Raw genomic sequence first — 24,548 nt, forward strand, 5'->3', positions numbered from 1 at the left:
AGATCCTGTTTTTATGGAGGGCTTGTCCATAGGGGATTGCTTCTTTAATGTGTTTAGGGTGGTTCATGTCACACTATCTATAACCCACATGACTTGCCTGGACTTGCAAAATCTTATTAACTGTCCTGGCTGGGGACCTCTTTAACCTGTACTTAACCCTCTCTCCGCTCACATTGCCTGCACATGTAAAGATTTGATTACCTGTTAAGACTCGCATTCCAACCATTATCTTGTAATTGAGTTTGTGTCGATACATTTATGTCTGTATGTGTCTATAAGAATACACTTGGAATACTGTGTACAGTTCCAGTCATAAGAACATAAGAAATAGGAGCAGGAGTAGGCCATCTAGCCCCTCGAGCCTGCCCCGCCATTCAATAAGATCATGGCTGATCTGTCGTGGAGGGTGTGGAGAGTCTGCAGAAGGATCTAGATAGGCTGGGCGAATGGGCCAGGAAATGGCAAATGGAACTGAGACATGACAGATCAGCCATGATCTTATTGAATGGCGGAGCAGGCTCGAGGGTTAGATGGCCTACTCCTGCTCCTATTTCATATGTTCTTATGTACCCTATTATAGAATTGGTCACCCTATTATAGAAAGGATATTATTAAACTAGAAAGAGTGCAAAAAAGATTTACTAGGATGCTACCAGGACTTGATGGTTTGAGTTATAAGGAGAGGCTGGATAGACTGAGACTTTTTTCTCTGGAGCGTAGGAGGCTGAGGGGTGATCTTATGGAGGTCTATAAAATAATGAGGGGCACAGATCAGCTAGATAGTCAATATCTTTTCCCAAAGATAGGGGAGTCTAAAACTAGAGGGCTTAGGTTAAGGTGACAGGAGAACGATACAAAAGTATCCAGAGGGGCAATTTTTTCACACAGAGGGTGGTGAGTGTCTGGAACAAGCTGCCAGAGGTAGTAGTAGAGGTGGGTACAATTTTGTCTTTAAAAAGCATTTAGAAAGTTACAAGGGAAAGATGGGTATAGAGGGATATGGGGCAAATGCGGCCATTGGGATTAGCTTAGGGGTTTTAAGTTGGGCCGAAGGGCCTGTTTCCATGCTGTAAACCTCTATATGCCCTGTTTGTGAACCAAGCTCTTCACTCACCTGATGAAGGGGCAGTGCTCCAAAAGCTCAGGTCACGAAATAAACCTGTTGGACTTTAACCTGGTCTTGTGAAACTTCTTACTGTGCCCACCCCAGTCCAATGTTGGCATCTCCACATCATCTTCCAGCTGCACACAGATATATAGGGCTGTACTCTAGGACTGAATGTATACAAACCAGTCAAGCTGAATATGTGCAGATCCAAAGTAAAGTTTATTTATTAGTCACAAGTAGCCTTACATTAACATCCCCTAGGGGATGAAAATCCCCTAGTCGCCACACTCCAGCACCCGTTCGGGTACACTGAGAGAGAATTTAGCGTGGCCAGTTCACCTAACCAGCACATCTTTCAGACTGTGGGAGGAAACTGGAGCACCCGGAGGAAACCCACACAGACACGGGGAGAATGTGCAAACTCTGCACAGACAGTGACCCAAGCTGGGAATCAAACCCGGGTCTCTGGTGCTGTGAGGCAGCAGTGCTAACCACTGTGCCAGCGTGCTGCTCAAAATAGACTTATATGTTGGGGTTGAATGTTTACAGATCTGTAGGATTCTTATAGAAGGATTAAATGTATATAGATCTATAGGATTCTCACAGCAGGGTTTAATGTATACAGATCGATAGGACTTTTACAGAAGGGTCTAATGTATATAGATCTATAGGATTCTTACAGTAGGGTCTAATGTATACAGATCTATAGGATTCTTACAGCAGGGTTTAATGTATACAGATCGATAGGACTTTTACAGAAGGGTCTAATGTATATAGATCTATAGGATTCTTACAGTAGGGTCTAATGTATACAGATCTATAGGATTCTTACAGCAGGGTTTAATGTATACAGATCGATAGGACTTTTACAGAAGGGTCTAATGTATATAGATCTATAGGATTCTTACAGTAGGGTCTAATGTATACAGATCTATAGGATTCTTACAGCAGGGTTTAATGTATACGCAGTTAAAGTCAGGATTGCACAATTGCTGATCTCTGTAAATTGTCTTGAAACAGAATTGACTCAATGAGCGGAAAGGTCACAGAGGGAGAATTACCCCTAACACAGCCTGACCTCCGAGAGTGAGTGACTTCTACATTAGCTGACCAGAGGGGGAGAGTGAATCCTCCAACAGCTGATCTTTCAGCCGGTGGGGAAGTGGTGCAAATTTACCCTCTGTACATTCACCCCGTGTTGAAATCTTTTAAATCTACCAGTCCAGCAGGAAGCCGAAGCGAAGGATTGTGAAGCAGGCTGGCAATCAGATCTGCAGGGCTGACAGCATCAATTTACCCTTCTCAGAAATGAAAAGGGGAAGTGTGGCTGAGCAGGGTGAATCACTTGTGATATGACACTTCAATAAAAACAAGTAACGCAATTTCTACTCTCCCCTCCCCTCTGCCCCTCTCCCCTCCTGAAGTTGCCAACTCCCACTGAGGGTCCATTCAGTGATCCACACTGTGTGTGGGCCTATAGCCAGGGCAGGGCTGATCGACCAGGGTAACGTCGCATCTCTTTCAAAGCATGAAAAAGCCAGCGTGCGAGTTCAGCAGGCAATAAGGAAGGCAAGTAGAATGTTGCTCTTTATTTCAAAGGGAATGGAGTTGAAAAACAGAAGTCTTGCTAAAACTATACAAGGCACCACGCCTAGAATACTGTGAACAGTTTTGGTACCCTTATCATAGAATCCCTACAGTGTAGAAGGAGGCCATTCGGCCCATCGAGTCTGCACTGACCACCATCCCACCCAGACCCTACCCCCATATCCCCACATATTTGCCCACTAATCCCTCTATCTTACACATCTCATGACCGAAGGGGCAATTTTTTAGCACGGCCAATCGACCTAACCCGCGCATCTTTGGACTGTGGGGGGAAACCGGGGCAAACCCACGCAGACACGAGGAGAATGTGCAGACTCCACACAGACAGTGACCCAAGGCGGGAATCGAACCTGGGTCCCTGGTGCAGTGAAGCAGCAGTGCTAACCACTGTGTTACCATGCTGCCCTTTATCTAAGGCATTGGACGCAGTCCAGAGAAGGTTCACTAGGTTGATCCCAGGTATGGGGGGGATTTTCTTATGAGGCGAGATTGAGTAGGTTGGGCCTGTACTCATTGAATTTTAGAAGAATGGGAGGTGGCCTTATTAAAACATCTCAGATTCTCAGGGGAGGTTGGCAGGGTCGATGCTGAGAGGCTGTTTCCACTTGTGGGAGAGTCTAGGACCAGAGGACATCATCTCAGATTAAAGGGTCACCCATTTAACATAGAGATGAGGAGGAATTTCTTCTCTTAGAGGGTAGTAAATCTATGAACTTCTTTACCACAGAGGGTTGGGTTAGGTACATTCAAGGCTGAGACAGACAGATGTTTAATCAGTAAGGGAGTTGAGGGTTATGGGGTTAAGGCAGGAAAGTGGAGCTGAGGATCAGATCTCATGATCTCACTGAATGTTGGAGCTGAATCGATGGGCTGAATGGCCTAGTTCCGCTGTTAGTTTTGTGGTCATATTTTGCAGCAACTGGGGTTACACTGAGGGAGAGAAAAAATCTCATGGGGGATTTGGGGGGGGGGGGGTTCCCAGAAACCCACCAGCAGTTTAGTTAGTCTTCACATGAAACCCTAGTGTTCTTCTTTCATCCCACCCCCTCCCTCTTTGGACACCAAGGGGTAATTTAGCATGGCCAATCTCCCTAACCCGCACATCTTTGGTCACTAAGGGGTAATTTAGCATGGCCAATCCCCCTAACCCGCACATCTTTGGTCACTAAGGGGTAATTTAGCATGGCCAATCCACCTAACCTGCACATCTTTGGACGTGGTTGGTGCCTTCAGGAGAGAATATGGTGGTGGTGGCAGTGGAGAACAGGGAATGAACCGAAATAGTGTTTGGAGAGGAGGAGGAATGAATGGAATTTGAGTCGGTATGTTCGAGGGAGCAGCTTAGGGAGGCGTGTGTTTACCTCTGGCTGACTGGGTTGTGTTTTAAATACCAGGGTTAGGATGTCCTTGGCTGAAATGAAATTGGTTAATCACTGACAGAACCATTTTTTTAAAGGGGTGCGAGGCCTGGTAGCTGCACTTTCAACTGCTGTGCAAAGTGGTGATAGAAAGAGCACTCCCTCTCTGTGTGTGTGTGTGCACAGACAACCTACTGCATCAGAGCAATGAGTCTCTATTACACCGAGTCTCAGTGGTCAGTCTCCACATCCTGGAGGTGGGTCGGGGTCTGGGGGTGCGTGTTCTCACTTACAGTCTTAAGTCTGGGCCCTATCTTTCTATTGAGAGCCTAATATTGATCCAGTCTCCTTTTAGCCGTCACCCTCTATACCCTGAAACAAATCGCTTACAGCTCCATGGGCCCTGTCCGTCCTGCTTCAGATATTAGTGGGCTCTTTGGCAATGTGAGGCATCGCAGCTGGACTCGGTTCTTAGTTCATGGGAGCCAGCAATAAACCAGACACGGAATAACTGAGTTGCATTCCTTTTCTCGTTCTCCCCAACACTCTCCTCTTTACCTCGCACAGTACCCCCAGAGTGCAGAAAGAGGACATTTGGCCCAACAATACTGCACCAACAATCCGGCCAGGCCCTATCCCCTAACCTCACATATTTACCCTGTTAATCCCCCCCGACGCTAAGGGGTGATTTATCATGGTCAATCCACCTAACCCATACATCTGCGGACACTAAGGGGCAATTTAGCACAGCCAATCCACCTAACCCACACAGTTTGGTCTGTGAGAGGTAATTGGAGCACCCGGAGGAAACCCATGCAGACATGGGGAGAACGTGCAGACTCCCCACACGCAGTGACCCAAGCCGGGAGTCGAACCCGGGTCCCTGGTGCTGTGGGGCAGCAGTGCTAACCACTCTGCCACCGTGCCGCCCCTGACACTGCTTCAGCACCTCAGCTGTGTGTCCCTTTCCGTAGGCGGGTTATCCCAGTATAGGAGCCATTTCTGACTGGCACGGGTTAGGATATGAACCTGGTCAGCATGACTCAGAGCACTGATCCCCAAATTTTATTTTACGTCCCTAGCCTTCAGAAGTACATGTCACGTGTATTTGGTCCGTCTTCTAAGACACTGCATGTTATGGTTGAGTACGATAAAAGTGGAACTTCCAGCCTGGGTAGAAAGGATAATGTTGCTACATCGTACTTGTTTCTTCCCCGGGGGTTAAGTAGAAACATAGAAGATAAGAGCAGAAGGAGGCCATTCAGCCCTTCAAGCCTGCTCTGTCCCAGTCATCACGATCATGGCTGATTGTCCAACTCAATAGCCTAATCCTGCTTTCTCCCCATAACCTTTGATCCCATTCGCCCCAAGTGCTGTATCCAGCCGCCTCTTGAATACATTCAATGTTTTGGCATCAACTACTTCCTGTGGTAATGAATTCCACAGACTCACCGCTCTCTGGGTGAAAAAGTATCTCCTCACCTCTGACCTAAATGGTCTACCCTGAATCCTCAGACTGTGACCCCTGGTTCTGGACACCCCCCTCCATCAGGAACATCCTACCTACATCACCCTGTCTAGTCCTGTTAGAATTTTATAAGTCCCTGTGAGATTTCCCCCCTCATTCGTCTGAACTCCAGTGAAAACAATCCTAACCTAGTCAATCTCTCCTCATATAATCCTCAGACTTAGCCTGGTATTCAGCCTGCACTCCCTCAAAAGCAAGAACATCCTTCCTCAGAAAAGGAGACCAAAACTGCACACAATACTCTAGGTGTGGCCTCATCAGGGCCCCTGTATAATTGCAACAACACATCCCTGCTCCTGTTTTCGAAACCTCTCGCAATGAAGGCCAACATACCATTTGCCTTCACTGCCTGCTGCACCTGCACGCTTACCTTCAGTGACTGGTGCACAAGGACACCCAGGTCCCTCTGCACTCTCCCCTCTCCCAATTTATACCCATTCAGGTAGTTATCTGCCACCTTGTTTTTGCTTCCAAAGTGAATAACCTCACATTTATCCAAATTATACTGCATCTGCCATTGATTTGCCCACCCGCCCAACCTGTCTAACAATCTCAACCATTTGTTCGCAATCATTGAACACCAAATATTAGACTAGAGCATGTGAACTGTGGCCAATGACACTTTGGTAATCTTAGAGTATGACAGACAAAGCTTCAAAAGCCTTTACAATCTTCACATGTGGCACTGTGGTTAGCACTGCTGCGTCACAGTGCCAGGGACCTGGTTCAATTCCGGCCTCAGGTCACAGACTATGTGGAGTTTGCGCATTCTCCCCGTGTCTGCATCGATTTCCTCCAGGTGCTCCGGTTTCTTCCCACAGTCCAAAGATTTTGATTTGATTTATTATTGTCACATGTATTAGTATGCAGTGAAAAGTGTTGTTCCTTGTGTGCTATACAAAGCATACCATTCATAGAGAAGGAAAGGAGAGGGTGCAGAATGCAGTGCTACAGTCATAGCTAGGGTGTAGAGAAAGATCAGTTTAATTGTGCAGGTTAGGTAAATTAGTCATGCTAACTTGCCCCTTAGTGTCCAAAGATGACTAGATTAGGGGGTTTAGCTATGCTAACTTGCGCCTTAGTGTCCAAAGATGTGTAGGTTAGGGGGATTAGCAGGGTAAATACATGAGGTTATGAGGATAGGGTAAGGTGCTCTGTTGGAGAGTCAGTGCAGACTTGATGGGTCGAAGGGCCTCCTTCTGCACTGTAGGGATTCTAATCTATGAAACCTCCCCTCCTCTGCCCCCACACCTCCTCAGCCATAGTTAGGGATTCTCTGGTAGTATCAGTGGAGTGACCAAATCCACAAGTACCTCACCGCAGGGGGTGCCACTCAATTCTAATCCTGCTTCTTTTAACCAGGTAGATGTTGGGTTAATCGGTACTGAGATGTTTGAGCGAACGTCATTGACCACGTTTGTGTAAAGTGTAAACGGTCACCAACAGCCCAGAATTTGGTGTATTTTGGAAACTAGTGTCTGGTACCTGGCTTCAGACTGACCAAATGAACCTCATCGCTGCTGTGTCTGGTACCCAGTCAGGTACCCGCTGCGGCCACACATGTTACAGGGTCCGAGTTGCTTGTTTGAAGGTGGATTCTTGAGCTGTACAGACTCCTTCTGAACCAATAGGATCCTTGGCGTTGTCTCTGGATTGAGCCATCTAGGAAGTAGCTTGGCATTAAGAAGTGAGATTGTGAAAACAGTGCGTGCTATTTAAAAATGGCTCGGGTATGTCATGCTGCTCATTACATCATCTTCCTTGGCCAAATGCTTCATAACCGTTCCAAACACTTCCTGCAATTTTTGCTTTCTTTGGGCGAAATTTTATTGGCACGTCTGCCCGAGGTTCGCACAATCTCGCTCGAGGCCAGCAAATGGTCTAGTTGGACCAATGAGCGGCGCAGTCTTGGAGGGCCGAAGGGCCTGTTTGCTGTGCTGTACTGTTCTTTGTTCTTAACGCAGACTGCCTTTCTCCGAGCCTCGCCCGTCCCCGGAATCTGGATGGGCGTGCTGGTAAAATTCCGGCCTTTATTTTCTCACGGGATGTGGGTGTCGTTGGCTGGGCCAGCCTTTGCTGCCCAGCCCTAATTGCCCCTTGAACTGAGTGGCTTGTTTGGCCGTTTCCGAGGGCAGTTAAGAGTCAACCGCATCGTTGGGGGTCTGGAGTCAAATAAGTTTAAAGTTTATTTATTAGTGTCACAGGTGGGCTTTCATTACATTACAAAGCACCGAGACCAGGTACTGCTAGTCTCACATTATCTATGTAACTTCACTGCACTATCTTGGTGACCATTTAGTGCAAACCCAACTCATGGGTTGCCACGTATCTTCTAATTCATTTATGGGGTGTGAGCAGCACTGGCTGGCCAGCATTCATTGCCCATCCCTAATTGCCCTTGAGAAGGTGTTGGTGTTCCTCTCTGTCTGCTGCCCTTGTCCTTCTAGCTGGCCGAGGTCACGGATTTCAAAGGTGCTGTCTAAGGAGCCTTGATGAATTGCTGCAGTGCATCTTGTAGATGGTACACACGGCTGCCACTGTGCATCGGTGGTGGAGGGAGTGACTGTTTGTGGATGGGTTGCCAATCCAGCGGGGCTGCTTTGTCCTGGATGGTGTCGAGCTTCTTGAGTGTTGTTGGAGCTGCTCCCATCCAGGCAAGTGGGGAGTATTCCATCACACTCCTGACTTGTGCCTTGTAGATGGTGGATAGGCTTTGAATCACTTCAGTCCACGTGGCACAGTGCTGTTAAAGGGGTAGAATTTCCAATGAGACATTAAACCAAAGTCCCATCCATCTGTTTGGGTGGATGTAAAATTGTCGATTGTCGGAAAAACCCATCTGGGTCACTAATGTCCCTTTAGGGAAGGAAATCTGCCGTCCTTGCCCTGTCTGGCCTACATGTGACTCCAGAACCACAGCAATGTGGTTGACTCTCAACTGCCCTCCAAGGGCAACTAGGGATGGGCAATAAATGCTGGCCAGCCAGCGACACTCATGGCCCACAAATGAATAAAACAAAAGTTTGCTGGGAGTAAATTAGCTGTCGTGCTTTCTACATTTCTGCTGTGAAATGCTTTGAGACTTCCAGTGGATTGGAATGTTCTCTATAAACACGCCTTTTAAAAAATATACTTCCCACCTGCTCCCTCTGCTTCTGAGGATTTGTCTGAAGTGTGTGTGTATGTGTGTTTGTGGATATGTGTGTGTGTGTACGCATGTGTGTGCATTTTTGTGTGTGGATTTGAGTGTGCATGTTGTGTGCGTGTGCATTTGTGTGTGTGTTTGTGCATGTGCTTGTGTGTGTGCATGTTGTGAGCTCGTGCATGGAAGTGTGTGTGTGTGCGCGCGCGCATGTGCATGCTTTGTGTGTGCATTTGGGTGTGTATGTTTGTGCCTGTGTGTACATGGATGTGTGCACGTGTTTGTACATGTGTGTGTATGCTTGCATGTGTGCGTTTTTGTGTTTGTGCATGTGTGTGTGTATGTGTTTGTACATGTATGTATGTGTTTGTACATGTATGTGTTTGTGCATGTGAATGTGTGTTTGTGCATATGCAGGCGTATGTGCATTTGCATTCATGTGTGTGTGTGCGTGTTTGCATGTGTGTTTGTGTGTATGTGCGTGTGTGTTTGCATGTGTTTGTGTGTGTGTGAGACCTGCAGTCTATTGGAAGCGGAAGTCTGATGTAGGTCACTGGTTGAGAGTGGGTTTACAGCTGGTACACTCCTGTCTGGTTTTGACGTTGGGGGCAAGGGCGGTGTGGGACGGGAGGGCACATCTCTTTTGTCACAAAGCGCCCGCGAGCAAGTGACCCGTCCCGACAAACTGCAGTGACCGACTCGCCCACCCAGCGGCCTCTCCTTCGCCGCGCGGTCAACGGGAAACAAGCGAGCGACTCGCTGCAGTCTGAGCTTTCAGCCCTCCCCCTCAGCAACTGCAACGTCGCATCCGTTTTGTGGTCGGAGGCTGTCTACAGGAAACAGTGGAACCAGCCTGAAACTCTGTCCCCGAGCTCAGCCTTCATTTTCTACAGGAGATGTAAGTCCTCGGTCTTGGCAGGGAGTTTGCAGGAGTTGCTTAAGACTCTTGGAGGGAATACTTGGGGAAGGGCAGGGAAGAATATTGTTCTGTCAGAGAAGTTTAGCTATAAACACTTGGAGAACTTTACTACATGTAGCAGACTCCCAGGATAGGGTGAGGACTACAAGTTAATGGTCCAGATTTTGCGAAATGACTTGTGATTATTGTACTCTTTTATTCATTAACCTGGCAGCCAGGAAGTAAAAATGTGCCGTAATTCACATGTTGATGATGTGAAAACTGGGACTTTGGTGTCCCCTTAAGCAGCGAGCGTTAAGATTGAGAATAATAATGCAATGGCAGAGAAAGAAATAGGGCTAATTACTGCCAAATCAGGTACAAAATGAGAAGTAAAAAGAGGAAACGAGCGACTGCATTGAAAGTGGGGAAAAAAATGGCGATAGGAAAACAAAATCTCCAACAACAATTTATGACCTGTCAGACTGAGAGTTCTGGACTGGAGAGGCTATCTGTTATTGCAGGGACATAAATCTCCTCACTAAAAAAAAAGGTTATGCTGTTACATAGCACTTTTCTCAGTGAGTTTATTTAGTTGATTCATTTGACTTGATTTGTTATTATCACATATTTTGGGACACAATGACAAGTATTGTTTCTTGCACGCTATGCAGACAAGACATTGAGTACATAGAGGAGAAGAAGAGAGTGCAGAATGCGGTGTGTTACAGCCATAGCTAGGGGTGCAGAGAAAGATCAACTGAATGCGAGGTAGGTCCATTCCAAGGTCTGACGGCAGAAGGGAAGAAGCTGTTCTTGAGTTGGTCAGTACGTGACCTCAGACTTTTGTATCTTTTTCCCGACGGAAGAAGGTGGAAGAGAGAATGTCCGGGGTGTGTGGGATTACGCTGGCTGCTTTCCCGAGGCAGTGGGGAGTGTAGACAGAGTCAGTGGATGGGAGGCTCTGATGGACTGGGCTACGTTCACGCCCCTTTGTAGTTTCTTGAAGCAGTTTCTTGAAACTCACTCAGAGATGATAGGGGGGAGGTGGGGGAGATGGTGGCTGACAGCATTTCAGCTAAGTTACAGGCGGAATGCCTCAAATTTACAAGTAGTTTGTGGCGATTTGCAACTCAGTGGATATCTCTTCCTCGATCATTATGAGTCTCCATGCGATTTACACATCGAAAACGTGGATTGTCATTAAACTTGCCATTATTTTCCAATCAAGTTCTGTGCCAGCCTGTTTGCTGAGAAGGCAACACAGAACGTAACAGAGCAAGTACTGTGGTTGTGGCCTGAATATCTTCAAGTAAAAATGGCTTGGACTTGGGAATAAATTTGGACGTCAGTCAGGCTTCGAGACATGCAACCTGTACAGTGAAGCTCCTTAAGTTTATTTATTAGTGGCACAAGTAAGGCTTACGTTAACACTACAATGAAGTTACTGTGAAAATCCCATAGTCGCCACACTCCAGCGCCCTGTTCGGGTGCGCTGAGGGAGAATTTAGCACGGCCGATGCAGCCTAACCAGCACGTCTTTCATTCTGAGAGAAAACCGGAGCACCCGGAGGAAACCCACGCGGACATGGGGACAACATGCAGACTCCGTACAGTCAGTCATCCAAGCTGGGAATTGAACCCGGGTCCCTGGTGTTGTGAGGCAGCAGTGCTAACCACTGTGCCAACATGCCGCATAGTGCCGTTAAGTAAAGAATTATAGCCTAGTGACCATTCTAAATACTACATGACTTGGAGTTTAGAAGAATGAGAGATGACCTTATTGAGGCATCTCAGATTCTCAGGGGGCTTGACAGGGAAGATGCTGAGAGGTTGTTTCCCCTTGTGGGAGAGTCTAGAACCAGACAGCATCATCTCAGAGTAATCCCATTTAAGAAGAAATGAGAGGATCTTTCTTCTCTCAGAGGGTAGTGAATCTGTGGAATTCTTTCCCACAGGGTCCTGCAGAGGCTGGGTTAAGTACGTTCAAGGCTGAGATACACAGCTTTTTAATTAGGAAGGGAATCAAGGGTTCTGGGGATAAGGTGGGAAAGTGGAGTTCAGGATTATCACATCAGATCAGTCATGATTTCACTGAATGGAGGAACAGATGTGATGGGCCCAATGGCCTACTTCTGCCCCTGATGTCTTATGAACTGGATCTTGGAGTCAGTGATGTTTCTGTGTATCTGTTGCTTTTGTCATTCAGGTTAGCAGAGGTCAGTTAGCAGTTTGGGTGGCACGGTGGCACAGTGGTGAGCACTGCTGCCTCACAGCGCCAGGGAACTGGGTTCGATTCCTGACTCAGGTCACTGCCTGTGCGGAGTCTGCACGTTCTCCCCATGCCTGCGTGGGTTTCCTCCGGGTGCTCTGGTTTTCCCCCACAGTCTGAAAGAAGTGCTGGTTAGGGTGCATTGACCCGAACAGGCACTGGAGTGTGGTGACTAGGGGAATTTCACAGTAACATCGTTATAGTGTTAATGTAAACCTTACTTGTGACGAATAAATAAACTTTACTTTTTGGTATTTTTGAGAACTTTTTGGTGAGTCACTGCAGTACCCCTTGATTTGGTTTATTATTGCTGCATGTATTAACATACAGTGAAAAATATTGTTTCTTGCCGCTATATAGACAAAGCATACTGTTCATAGAGAAGGAAAGGAGAGAGAGTGCAGAATGGTAGTGTCATGGCTAGGGTACAGAGAAAGATCAACTTAATGCAAGGTAGGTCCATTCAAAAGTCTGACAGCAGCAGGGAAGAAGCTGTCCTTGAGTCGGTCGGTACATGACCTCAGAGTTTTGTATCTTTTTCCCGAAGGAAGAAAGTGGAAGAGAGAACGTCCGGGGTGTGTGGGGTCCTTAATTAACCTGGCTGCTTTTCCCGAGGACAGCGGGAAGTGTAGACAGAATCAATGGATGGGAGGCTGGTTTGCGTGATGGATTGGGCCACATTCATGTCCCTTTGTAATTCCTTGCGGGACAGAGCAGGAGCCCATACCAAGCTATGATACAACCAGAGAAGAATGCTCTCTATGGCGCATCTGTGGAAGTTGGTGAGAGTCGTGGCGGACATGCCAATCGGTATGTGACAGCTGCCTCTGCCTTGCTTCAGGCAGGGTGAGCAGGCAAGGTATTCCCTTGGCTGCATCGTGATGGAGACAAAGGGACTGATCTGTCTGTCACTCAAACACAAACGTGGCTGCCTCTCTGCGGCAAGTTGTGCATTCCTCTCAAAACAGGAAGCTGAGGGCACGGCTGACACTTCACCGTAATGGTTAATACAAGGAAAGAAAAATAAATATCTTCACCCCAGGCTGATCTCAGGCACAGACAAAGAAGAATTTTTGAAATGTTTTTGTTGCAACTCAGCAAACGTAGCTTTATGCACAGCAAGCTTCCACAAATGGGGTTGAGGTAACTGACCAGATAACCATCTTGTTGGTTGAGGGACGAATGTTGACTAAGACATTCGGGAGAGTTCCCTCTGGCAGTCCACCTGTAAGAGGTGGGGGGGAGGAGTAGGACATTCAGCCCCTCGAGCCTCCTCCCCCACTCAATGGCTGATCTCACCTGCCCCTTCTCCAAACCCTTCGCCCTCGTTACTAATTAAAAATCCGCCTACCTTCTCCTTAAACTTACTCAGTGTCCCGCAGTCTTGGGGTGGCGAATTCACCAGCTTTGAGGAAAGTAGGCCGGAGTTCTCCGGCCTTTTTACGCCGTTGGGATTCTCCTGTCCTGCCGGCGGCGCCACCCCAGCCAGCGGGTTTTCCCGCCAGCGTGCGGTGATGTCATTGGGGCTGACGGCGGCGGGACTGGAGAATCCCATCGCGAGCAAACAACACGCCGGCGGGAAAGAGGCGGCTGGGAAGCTGGAGAATCTTGTCCGCGGGGCCGGAATTTTACTGCCCTGCAGGAATCGGAGCGGGCAAGCGGCGGAACATGGAAAGGTCCTTGACCTGAGGCGGGATTTTATGGTTTCGGGACGAGCGGGGCTGTAAAAATCCCACCTGTGGTGTCTCCTCAAGTCTGTTTTAAATCGGCTTAAAAGGCAGGCGGGGAACCTCAGTTTGGCATCTGATCTTAAAGCCGGCAATTGCGGCAGTGCAGCACTCCCTCAGCACTGCCAGATTATAATATGTTTGTGTTATGCCGTGGGATTTGAACTCACGGATCTGCTGACTCATGCGGCACCACCGAGGGAAACATAACACCGTCTCACTGACAAGTAACAAATTCATATACATTGTGTGCAAACCTATTGCACAAAGCCCTTGTACATTCTGATTGTTTCACGTCCATCAGAAGAATGCATTGACACATCCGGAATGCAAGTGCCAATTTTACTGAGTCACAGGGTTAGCAATCTGAGTACTACATTAACTCCGTGCTTCCTGCTCGTTGTGCAATGATCCCAAACAATTAGTGATTCATTTCAGTGTGTCTGCCGCAGGAATGAGACAGCGGCAAGCGCTGGCACTTCACTTGCCAGAAGAATTTAAGGACGTGGGCACCTGAAATTTTTGGAAAAGAGGGAACTTTGGCAAGGCTGAAAGGGAACGGATAACCTTGGTTAGAACAAATAAGAACATAAGAAATAGGAGCAGGAGTAGCCCTTTGAGCCTGCCTCGCCATTCAATAAGATCATGGCTGATCTGAAGTGGATCAGTTCCACTTACCCGCCTGCTCCCCATAACCCTTAATTCCCTTGTCGATTAGAAATCTATCTACCCGTGACTTAAATGTATTCAATATATCCACCACTTCAATGGGCAGAGAATTCCAGAGGTTCACCACCCTCTGAGTGAAAAAGTTCCTCCTTTCTCAAGTAACACGTGATGTGAATTTTTTTTTAGAAGGGAAACCTTGAGGTTGATTGTTCAAATGCTAGAAGGCAGAAGCTTAACGTGTTTGAGATTCTTTACCCCTTCTGTGACATTTAATGGGCAAATGGGATTTGGACAAGAGTGCTGAGGTTTTGTACACCGCTGTGACATTGTTGTCACGTGTTGTTAGGGGAAGGGTAACTTCTGTTTAATAATAATGAGGTTCTACCAGGGCCACAACTCTAAGCCACAGAGAAGTAACCTGTGCTCAAGAGATGAAATGAGAGTGACTGCCCTTGACGTCAAGGCAATATCTGACCGAGTGTGGCATTGAGGTTCTCTAGATAAACTGAAGTCGATAAGAACCAGGAGGAAAACTCACCACCCCATGGAGTCATACCTGAAAAAAGGAAGATGATTGTGGTCAATCATCTCAAATTTAGGACATTACTGCAGGAGTTCCTTAGACACAACAATCACTGGCGATCCGTCCATCAAGAGGTCAGAAGTTAACCGCTGTGGGTGGCACAGTGGGTTAGTACTGCTGCTTCACAGCTCCAGGGTCCTGGGTTCGATTCCCGGCTTGGGTCACTGTCTGTGTGGAGTTTGCACATTCTCCTTGTGTCTGAGTGGGTTTTCTCCGGGTGCTCCAGTTTCATCCCATAGTCCAAAGATGTGCAGGTTAGGGTGCAAGGGCCATGGTAAAATTGCCTGTTAGTGAGATGTGTAGGTTAGAGGGATGAGTGGGGGTAAAATATGTAGGGAAATGGGAATAGGGCCTGGATGGGATTGTGGTTATGCAGACTCAATGGGCCGAATGGACTCTTTCTGTACTGTAGGGTTTCTAAGTCAGGATGTTTGCCAGATTATTGCATAGTGTTCCATGCCGACTCCTCAGATAGTGAAACAGTCCATGTCTATATGCAGCAAGGCAATACCCAGGCTTGGGTTGATAAATGACAAGTAACATTCAAACCACTCACATGTCAGAAAATGACCGTCTCAAATAACAACCATCAGCCTTCGAAACTCAATGGTGTTACTATCGCTGAATCCCCCACAATCAACATACTGGGAGGTTTATATTGATCAGAAATCAAACTGGGCCAGTCACATAAATACCGTGGCCAGCAGAACAAGTCAGAAGGTGGGGATTCTACAGCAAATAACTCAGTTCCTGGCTCCCCAAAGCCTGTCCACCATCAACAAGTCAGGAGTGTGATGGAAGGGGAGAAGTAGGCCCACTGATACTCCTCCCACACCAGGCTCCACATGCCCCCCCATCCAGATCACGATGGTGGGACTTGAACTCACAGGCCGGAATTTTACCGGCACGCCCAACCCAATCCCGTTGGCCTGGGGAGGGATCATAAGAACTTCAGGTGGATGTGCTGGTAAAATCCCACCCATAGTCGGTGGATTGTTAATCTATCACCATGACTGTTATATTACATAAGCTGAGGTGCGTTAAGAACACTAGGCACAACAGCAGGAATATACCTTGAGGTCCACTGCTCAATAAGAACATGAGTGATCTACAATCTCAACTCCACCTTCCTGCCCCCTCTTCAAATCTCCTGATTCCCTGATCGACCAAAAATGTGTCTGTCCTTGAATATGTTTGATGATGGCACATCCACACCTCTCTTGGGTGCAGAATTGGAACAATTTACAACCTGCTGAGGGAAGAAATTTCTGCCTATCTCAATCTTAAACAATTGGTCTCTTATACTGAGACTGTGCCTCCATGTTCTATGTTCCCCAGGGCAACAATCTCTCACCTGTCAAGCCCCTTCAGAATTCTATTCAGAATATGAAATCGCCTCGCATTCCAGAGAATACAGGCCCAATTTCATAGAATAACATCAGAATCCCTAGTGAAGAAGGAGGCCATTCAGTCCATCAAGCCTGCACCAACTCTCCCAACAACAACCCCACCCAGGTCCTATCCCCGCACATTTACCCCACTAACCACCCCCCCCCCCCCCAACCCAAACTGCACAACTTGGGACACCAAGGGGCAATTTAGCATGGCCAATCCACATCTACAACCTACACATCTGTGGACTGTGGAACGAAACCAGAACACCGAGAAGAAACCCAAGGAAACACGAGGAGAATGTGCAAACTCCACACAGTCACCCAAGCCAGGAATCAAACCCGGGTCCATGGCACTGTGAGGCAGCAGTGCTAACCACTGTGCCACCCTGTTCCCTAATATACTCAGCCCTTCCTCATGGGAGAATGTAACCTCAATTTTCTCACATTGCTCAGTCTTCCAAGAGTTTCCAAAGCCGGCGGGATCTGGCGAGAATTAGCAGGAATTCAGTCAGTGACACCACTGGTTTTCTCTGGCTAGTGAGGGCCACGGAGAGTAAGACAGAGATTTTTTTTTATTCATTTGTGGGACATCGCTGCCTGGCCAGCATTTACTGCCCATCCCTAGTTGCCCGAGGGCAGTTGAGAGTCAACCACATTGCTGTGGCTCTGGAGTCACATGTTGGCGAGACCGGGTAAGGACGGCAGATTTCCTTCCCTGAAGGACATTAGTGACCCAGAGGGTTTTTCCGACAATGGTTTCATGGTCACCAGTAGATTCTTAATTCCAGATTTTTTAAATTGAATTCAAATTCCACCACCTGCCGTGGCAGGATTCGAACCTGGGTCCCCAGAGAGGTTGAATAGGAGGAGAAAAAGATATCTTCAATGCTGCTTTACTTAACAAACTCCTTTCTCTAAACAGGTCTGAGTGCTCAAGTTGAGAGTAATGAAAAGCCAAGACGTTACAGTGAAATATTCCGGGGACTGGATGAACTAGAGATTTCCTTTGGAAACTCGTGAGTAACAACCTGTCATATCCCCACCATTTGATTTGATTTATTATTGTCACATGTATTAGCATACAGCGAAAAGTATTGTTTCTTGCACTCTACATAGTCAAAACATACCATTCATAGAGAAGGAAAGGAGAGGGTGCAGAATGTAGTGTTACAGTCATAGCTAGGGTGTAGAGAAAGACCAACTTAATGCAAGGTAGGTCCATTCAAAAGTCTGACAGCAGCAGGGAAGAAGCAGTTCTTGAATCGATTGGTACGTGACCTCGGTATTTTTTTCCCGACGGAAGAAGGTGGAAGAGGGAATGTCCGGGGTCCGTGATTATGCTGGCTGCTTTGCCGAGGCAGTGGGAAGTGCAGACAGAGTCAACGGCTGGGAGTCTGGTTTGCGTGATGATTTGGGCTACATTCATGAGCTTTTGTAGTTCCTTGTGGTCTTGGGCACAGCAAATTGTTTCACAAGAAATAGTGGCAGGGTAAACCACATGCCCCATCAAGCCTGTTCCGCGATTTAATACGATCATGGTTGATCTGAGGTCTCAATTCTATTTTCCCGTCCTTTTCCTGTGTCTCTCATTCCCTGAGGGACCAAATGTCTATCAATCTCAGCCCTCAATGTGGTCAATAATGGAGCGACCACAATCCGATGGAGTAGATAATTCCAGAGATTCACAATCCTTTGAGTGAAGTAATTTCTTCTCATCTCAATCATTGGCCCTCATCCTGAGACTGTGCCCCCCCCACCGCCCCCCACCGTGTTTTAGATTTCCCCACAATCTACCTGCCTCCCCTATCAAGCCCTTTCAGAATCTTGGATGCTTCAATGAGATTGCCCCTCATTCTTCCGGAGAATACAGGCTCAACTGAGTGAACCTAGGCTGTATCGCCGCCTCCAATGCAAGGATATCCTTCCTCAAACATGGAGACCAAAACTGAGCTGTAGGAGGGAATTTTGCTGTCCCGTCCGCAACGGGAATGGTAGTGGGGGGGCGCAGGGAGAGGACTACGCGGGATTTTCCGGTTTTGGGGCAGCTGCGACTGTAAATTCCCGTTCATGCTCTCAAATCCCCGCATAGGCTTCTTTCTTCCTATATTCCAGGTGTCCCAGTTTTCCTGGTTCTGGATGGTGGCCCGAATCTAGCTGTGCGTCAGCCGGTGTTAAGAGCGTCCAAACGTCTGCTGACCCCCTTAATGGTCTGTCCACACTTCCTGAGCACAGGTCAATGGGCAGGGGTCTCCTTTCTTGCAGGAACGCTGATTTCCAGCCCTGACTGTGCCCAGCTAGCTCTACATGGGCAAGCTTATCCTTAAGACTCGACTCATGTTTTGCACCCATCACACTACCACCCAAGATTGTCCTAGGATATTGGAGGCAGTTTGTTTTTATTTGTTTATGGGGACATCAGCATCAGTGACAAGGCCCAGTGTTTGTTGTCCACCCTGAATTTCCTTTTTTTTTGGGGAACAGTTAAGAGTGAACCACATTGCTGTGGGTCTGGAGTCATGTAGGCCAGGCCAAGTCAAGGAGGGCAGATTTCCTTCCCGAAAGTGTTCAGTGTAGACTTGATGGGCCAGGACAGTAACCCAGTCCATCACGCAAACCATCCATTGACTCTGTCTACACTTCCCGCTGCTTCAGGAAAGCAGCCAGCATAATCAAAGATCCCATGCACATTCTCTCTTCCACCTTCTTCCGTTGAGAAAAAGATACAGGTGATCTGGACACCTAATAACTTGAAGCTCTCGACCCTTTCTACTTCGTCCCCGTTGGTGTAGACAGAGGCATGTTCTCCTTTACGCTCCCTAAAGTCGATGACAAGCTCCTTCATTTTGTTGACATTGAGGGAGAGACTATTGTTGCCGCACCAGTTCACCAGATTCTCTATCTCATTCCTGTATTCTGTGTCATCGTTGTTTGAGATCCGACCCACTAATGTGGTGTCGTCAACAAACTTGAAAATCGAATTGGAGGGGAATTTGGCTGCACAGTCATAGGTGTATAAGGAGTATAGTAGTGGGCTGAGAACACAGCCTTGTGGGCACCGGTTTTGAGGATGATCGTGGAGGAGGTGTTGTTCCCAACCTTACTGATTGTGGTCTGTGAGTTAGGAAGTTCAGGATCCAGTCACAGAGGGAGGAACTGAGGCCCAGGCCACGGAGTTTGAGTTTTGTGGGAGTAATAGTGTTGAAGGCTGAGCTGTAGTCAATAAATAGGAGTCTGACATAGGTGTCCTTGTTATCTAAATAACTTGCAGATTTTAATTAACAAAGGAAATTATAGCATAGAAACAGGCCCTTCGGCCCTCCAAGCCTGCACCAACCACGCTGCCAGACTGAACTACCCTTCCGGGGACCATATCCCTCTATTCCCATCCTATTCATATATTTGTTAAGAAATCCCTTAAAAATCACTATTGTATCCACTACTTCCCCTGGCAGCGAGTTCCAGGCACCCACCACCCTCTGTGGTGCCTCATACATTCTTTTAAGCCTTGCCCCTCGCACCTTAAACCTGTGCCCACCTAGTAATTGACTCACTCTCCCACCCTGGGGAAAAAAACTTCTGACTATCCACTCTGTCCGTGTCCCTCATAATCTTGTAGACTTCATCAGATCGCCCCTCAACCTCCGTCGCTCCAGTGAGTTTCTCCAACCTCTCCTCATAGCTAATGCCCTCCTTACCAGGTAACATCCAGGTAAATCTTTTCTGTACCCTCTCCAAAGCCTCCACATCCTTCTGGTCGTGTGACAACCGGAATTGAACACTACATTCCAAGTGCGGCCTAACTAAGGTTCTATAAAGCTGCAACATGACTTGCCAAGTTTTAAACTCAATGCCCCTGCAATTAATTGAAGTTAAATTCCTCCAGCTGCTGTAGTGGGATTTGAATCTGTGTCGTTAGTTTGGGCCTCTAGCTTACTAACTAGTCCAGCGACATTCTCCCTGTAATTGAACCACTCTAATGGAGGCAGTTTTGACAAATGTTGCCTTGCTGTTGACAAGATGATTGCCCTCTCTTGGGGAAAGTGTGACTGATCTTCTAAACTCCAGAGAACATAGGCCCAATCGAAAATCGTAGAATCCCTACAGTGCAGAAGGAGCACATTCAGTCCATCGAGTCTGCACTGACCACAATCCCGTAACACCCACTTACTCACTAACCCCATGACACGAGGGTCAATTTAGCACGGGCAATTGACCTAACCAGCACGTCTTTCGGACTGTGGGAGGGAACAGGAGCACCCGGAGGAAACCCACGCAGATATGGGGAGGATGTGCATACAGAGACTGACTCGAGGCCGGAACTGAACCCAGGTCCCTGGTGCTGTGAGGCGGCAGTGCTAACCACCGTCCCACCCCAATCTATTCAGGACACCTCCTCATGTCAGCCATCAATTTTGTGAACCTTCGCTGAGCTGTCTCTGCTGCGAAAATATAGTTTTCTTAAATATGGAGGCCAAAACTGAACACAGTACTCCAGGTGTGTTCAGCATTCAGCTCCCCCCCTCTGTTGATCTGCAGTAAGATGACCATGACTCTCCCTTGCTGGAGGCAAAGGGGGAGGTGCAGCTCACTGCCGGAGCTCAGGAACTGAGCTGTGATCAGAAAGATCTGCACGTCCACATTCACCACTCCATTCCCCACCCCCCTGCCCCAGGAAGAACCTGCAAGCTACACCAGTCAAGCCCAAGGTGTATTACTACCTCCACTACAGATACAAGGACGGCTGGTTGCTCAGTGGTTAGTTAGCACTGCTACCACACAGCGCCAGGGACCCGGGTTCAGTTCGCAGCCTCAGGTCACTGTCTGTGTGGAGTTTGCACATTCTCCCCGTGTCTGTGTGGGTTTCCTCCAGGTGCTCCGGTTTTCTCCCACAGTCTGAAAGACTGGTTAGGGTGCATTGACCCGAACAGGTGCCAGAGTGTGGCGACTAGGGGAATTTCACAGTAACTTCATTGCAGTGTTAATGTAAGCCGATTTGTGATTAATAAATAAACTTTAAAAAAGTTTACTTTTAAACTTTTTTCTGCTTCATGCCATTTCCTTTCACTGGCAGTAGCCTGGGTGATTCAAACTTGCCTTGTGTTTCGAGTTTAAAGCCAGTTCAAAGTGCTTCTCAATGTCTTTCCTTATCAAACTGATCTAGAATGAGGTGGCACAGTGGTTAGAACTGCTGTCTCACAGCTCCAGGGAACCCAGGTTCAATTCTGGCCACAGGTCACTGTCTGTGTGGAGTTTGCACATTCTCCCCGTGTCTGCGTGGGTTTCCTTCAGGTTCCTCCCAGAGTCCAAAGATGTGTGGGTTAGGTGGATTGGCCATGCTATTATTGCCCTTAGTGTCCCAAGACGTGTAGGTTAGCGGGATTAGTGGTGTAAAAATGTGGGGTTATGGGGATAGAGTCTATCGAAGAGAGTCATTATAGGCAAACTTGATGGGCTGAATGGCCTGCTTCTACATTGTAGGGGATTCTATGATTCTGTTCTCTGAAAATAGCAACTTACAGAGAGAGTCTCTTTGGCAGAGGTCACACGTCTACAGCAAGCCAGACAGGCAGCTAGTTGTGTTGCTTTTTAAACATCTTGCTTATGTTCTTGGTTCAATGTTGGTAAAAATGAATGTAGACTGACCTTTAACCCAGCATCGAAGCTCCAAGCATGGGATGCTAATGGCTAGATTCTAGCCAGTCGCTTTAAAAGTCAATGGAGCTGTGTGGCTTCAAATGTTGAAATTATGAGTTATTAATGCTTCTTCCCCCGCTGTAACTCCCTCTCCGCCCAGCCACCCCCCACAATCAGACTGTTGTCTTTAATCTCCTCCGGGTTAATGCCATGCTGTTCTTTCCCCTACAGCACAGTCGACACTTTCATGACTGAAGCAGAGTACAGCTTTACCTCCTCAGATCCGTCCCCTGAGGAAGAGACCCTGGTGAGTCCCCGAGAGTTTTCCTCAGCACCACGAGGAACAAATGGGGTGGGACGGGGAGGGGGGCTGGGGGCGGTGGAGGTGGGGCGGTGGGGGGGGGAGGTTAGGGGGATGGCGTTCCTGCCCCGTGCCCGCCGTCAGATTCCTGGAAGTGAGAATTGGGCAGCTGTGGCCTCCAACCATGCGATACTTGGAAGCATGAGATTATCCGAGATGTGATCATTGACCGTTGGTGGTAGGGATTTTCCAGCGAATCTGTCGCCCTGGATGAAAATGTCAAACAGGAAGCTGTTTAAAAATAAAAAAGTGGAACTAGGTGCACAGTCCCGGGTGGTGACTAGACAAGCCAGGCTTGGCTGATCTCAGCTGGACACTGGGAGGGAGCTGTAATTAGCCTGGAGGCCCAGTTTAAAACCTGTGAAATACAGTCAGCTATTTGACATCAGCACTTTCTTCATCCTTTGATGCCCAGTTTCAAGGTCCGGGGCTCAACTGCTGTCCCATCTGCTACCCCCCACTTTAGCTTCTTCCAAGGCTCAGGCGAGGGACCACCCTCCCACCGCGTGGCTAAGTGAGATGTTTCTCAAGAGCAAAGTTTCAGACAGTGACTGATGTCTCCTCTCTTTCCACCCCCCCCCCCAGATGAATGAGGATTTCTACTCACAAGCCCGCGATCACCCGACAGAGGAGCAGGATGCGTTCCGAAATTCCGGTGCAGAAACGGAATGCCTGTTGGTTCATTCCAGGCAATGCTCAAATGAAGGTGGGCGAGTTGGGGGGAGGGGGAGGGGGCGAGTGCAGGGTTGTTAACAAAGCGGATGGGGTACAGGCTCGGGATCCAGCCTGGCCCAGTGAAAAGATGAACCCTATTCACCAAGGATGGCCATGGTTTAGTTGGCCTCAATTCTGCTATCGGCAGAATTAATAGGATGTGGGTGTCACTGGCTGGGCCAACATTTATCCCTTGAACTGAAAGGCTTGCTAGGCCAATTCGGAGGGCAAGCAGAAGTCAACCACATCAATGTGGCTCTGAAGTCACAGACCGAGTAAGGACGGCAGATTTCCTTCCCTAGTGGGGCAATAGTGAGTGGGTTTTCGTAACAATCAACAACGGTTTCATGGTTACCATTGAAGAGACTAGGTTTCATAGAATCCTACAGTGCAGAAAGAGGCCCTTCGGCCCATCGAGTCTGCAGTGAACACAATCCCACCCAGGCCCTATCCCCATATTCCTACATATTGTACCCACTAATCCCTCTAACCTACACATCCCTGGATACTAAGGGGCAATTTCTTAGCATGGCTAATTCCATGGCTTTCAATTCCAGATTTTAAAGAAATAATTAATTGAAGTTAAATTTGGTGGGATTTGAACCCATGCTCCTAGGATGTTACCCTGAGCCTCTATTATTAGTCCAGTACCACTACTCTCAGACTTCTCAATCCAAGCGTAAGACCCTGCCAGCATTTTTGTGTGCTGAACCATTGAGATTTACTGCCTTTATTTGATCCCCCTCTCTCACTCTCTCATTGAGATTTACTGCCTTTATTTGATCCCCCTCTCTCACTCTCTCTTTGATCTTATCTTGACCTATCTGTAAGACTCAGGGATATCTTTCAGGAAAAGCTTTTATTCTGATTTTATGATGGCTACCCTTCCCCTCTCAAACAAATCTCCAAAACAACACGAATCACGTGGATCATGTATCCAAGTAGATATGCTGTTTGGCATTCCCTTATAGTCACAGCTTCATTTCATTTTGAAATTAAATACAGAATTGAAGTATAACTGTTTATAAATCCTGATATTCTTAAATAACTTCCTCGAACTTTGGAGACTAACAGTCTATCCACTGTCAGCACAGATGCTCAGCATTGTCTACATGTGTGATTGCCTTGCATCCTTGTTCCAGTAAAGCAATTTGAACCCCTGTTAACAAGCAAACCAACAGCTTCCTGTCAGCAGGATAGGTTACAGGAAGCCTTTCATTTTTCCAATTTACCCCTCATTAAAATATAATCTTTTAAACCTTGCATTTGTAACACAACTTAGGGTCATATACAACACCAAGGTTCCAAATAATTTCAGATCCAGTTTTATTCTGAAATTGTTACCAGGGAGCTTTACTCTGTATCTAACCCTGTGCTGTATCTGTCCTGAGAAAGTTTGATGGGGGACGGTATTAGAGGGAGCTTTACTCTGTATCTAACCCCGTGCTGAACGTATCCTGGGAGTGTTTGATGGGGGACAGTGCAGAAAGAGCTTTACTTTGTAAATGTCTCGTGTTGTGGAAGAATTGCCAGTATGGCCCTGTGCGCCGAA

General features: G+C 47.5%; 1 protein-coding gene across 4 annotated transcripts in view; it reads left to right on the forward strand.

Moving 5' to 3' along the window:
• gmip (GEM interacting protein) overlaps positions 1-24,548 on the forward strand; it is a 98,121-nt gene that overhangs the window by 28,591 nt on the left and 44,982 nt on the right. For 3 of the 4 annotated variants that reach the window (XM_080216578.1, XM_080216579.1, XM_080216580.1), the window contains 3 exons: positions 17,210-17,303; positions 22,153-22,228; positions 22,868-22,988. In XM_080216578.1, the coding sequence (XP_080072704.1) occupies positions 17,210-17,303; positions 22,153-22,228; positions 22,868-22,988 (291 nt within the window). Of the gene's footprint in view, positions 1-9,446; positions 9,643-17,209; positions 17,304-22,152; positions 22,229-22,867; positions 22,989-24,548 lie in introns of those variants that run through there. The other variant, XM_080216581.1, reaches the window with a different exon arrangement.

This window comes from Carcharhinus amblyrhynchos, chromosome 33 (assembly GCF_965287045.1).
Source record: "Carcharhinus amblyrhynchos chromosome 33, sCarAmb.v2.hapA, whole genome shotgun sequence".
Classification (NCBI taxonomy): Eukaryota; Metazoa; Chordata; class Chondrichthyes; order Carcharhiniformes; family Carcharhinidae; genus Carcharhinus; species Carcharhinus amblyrhynchos.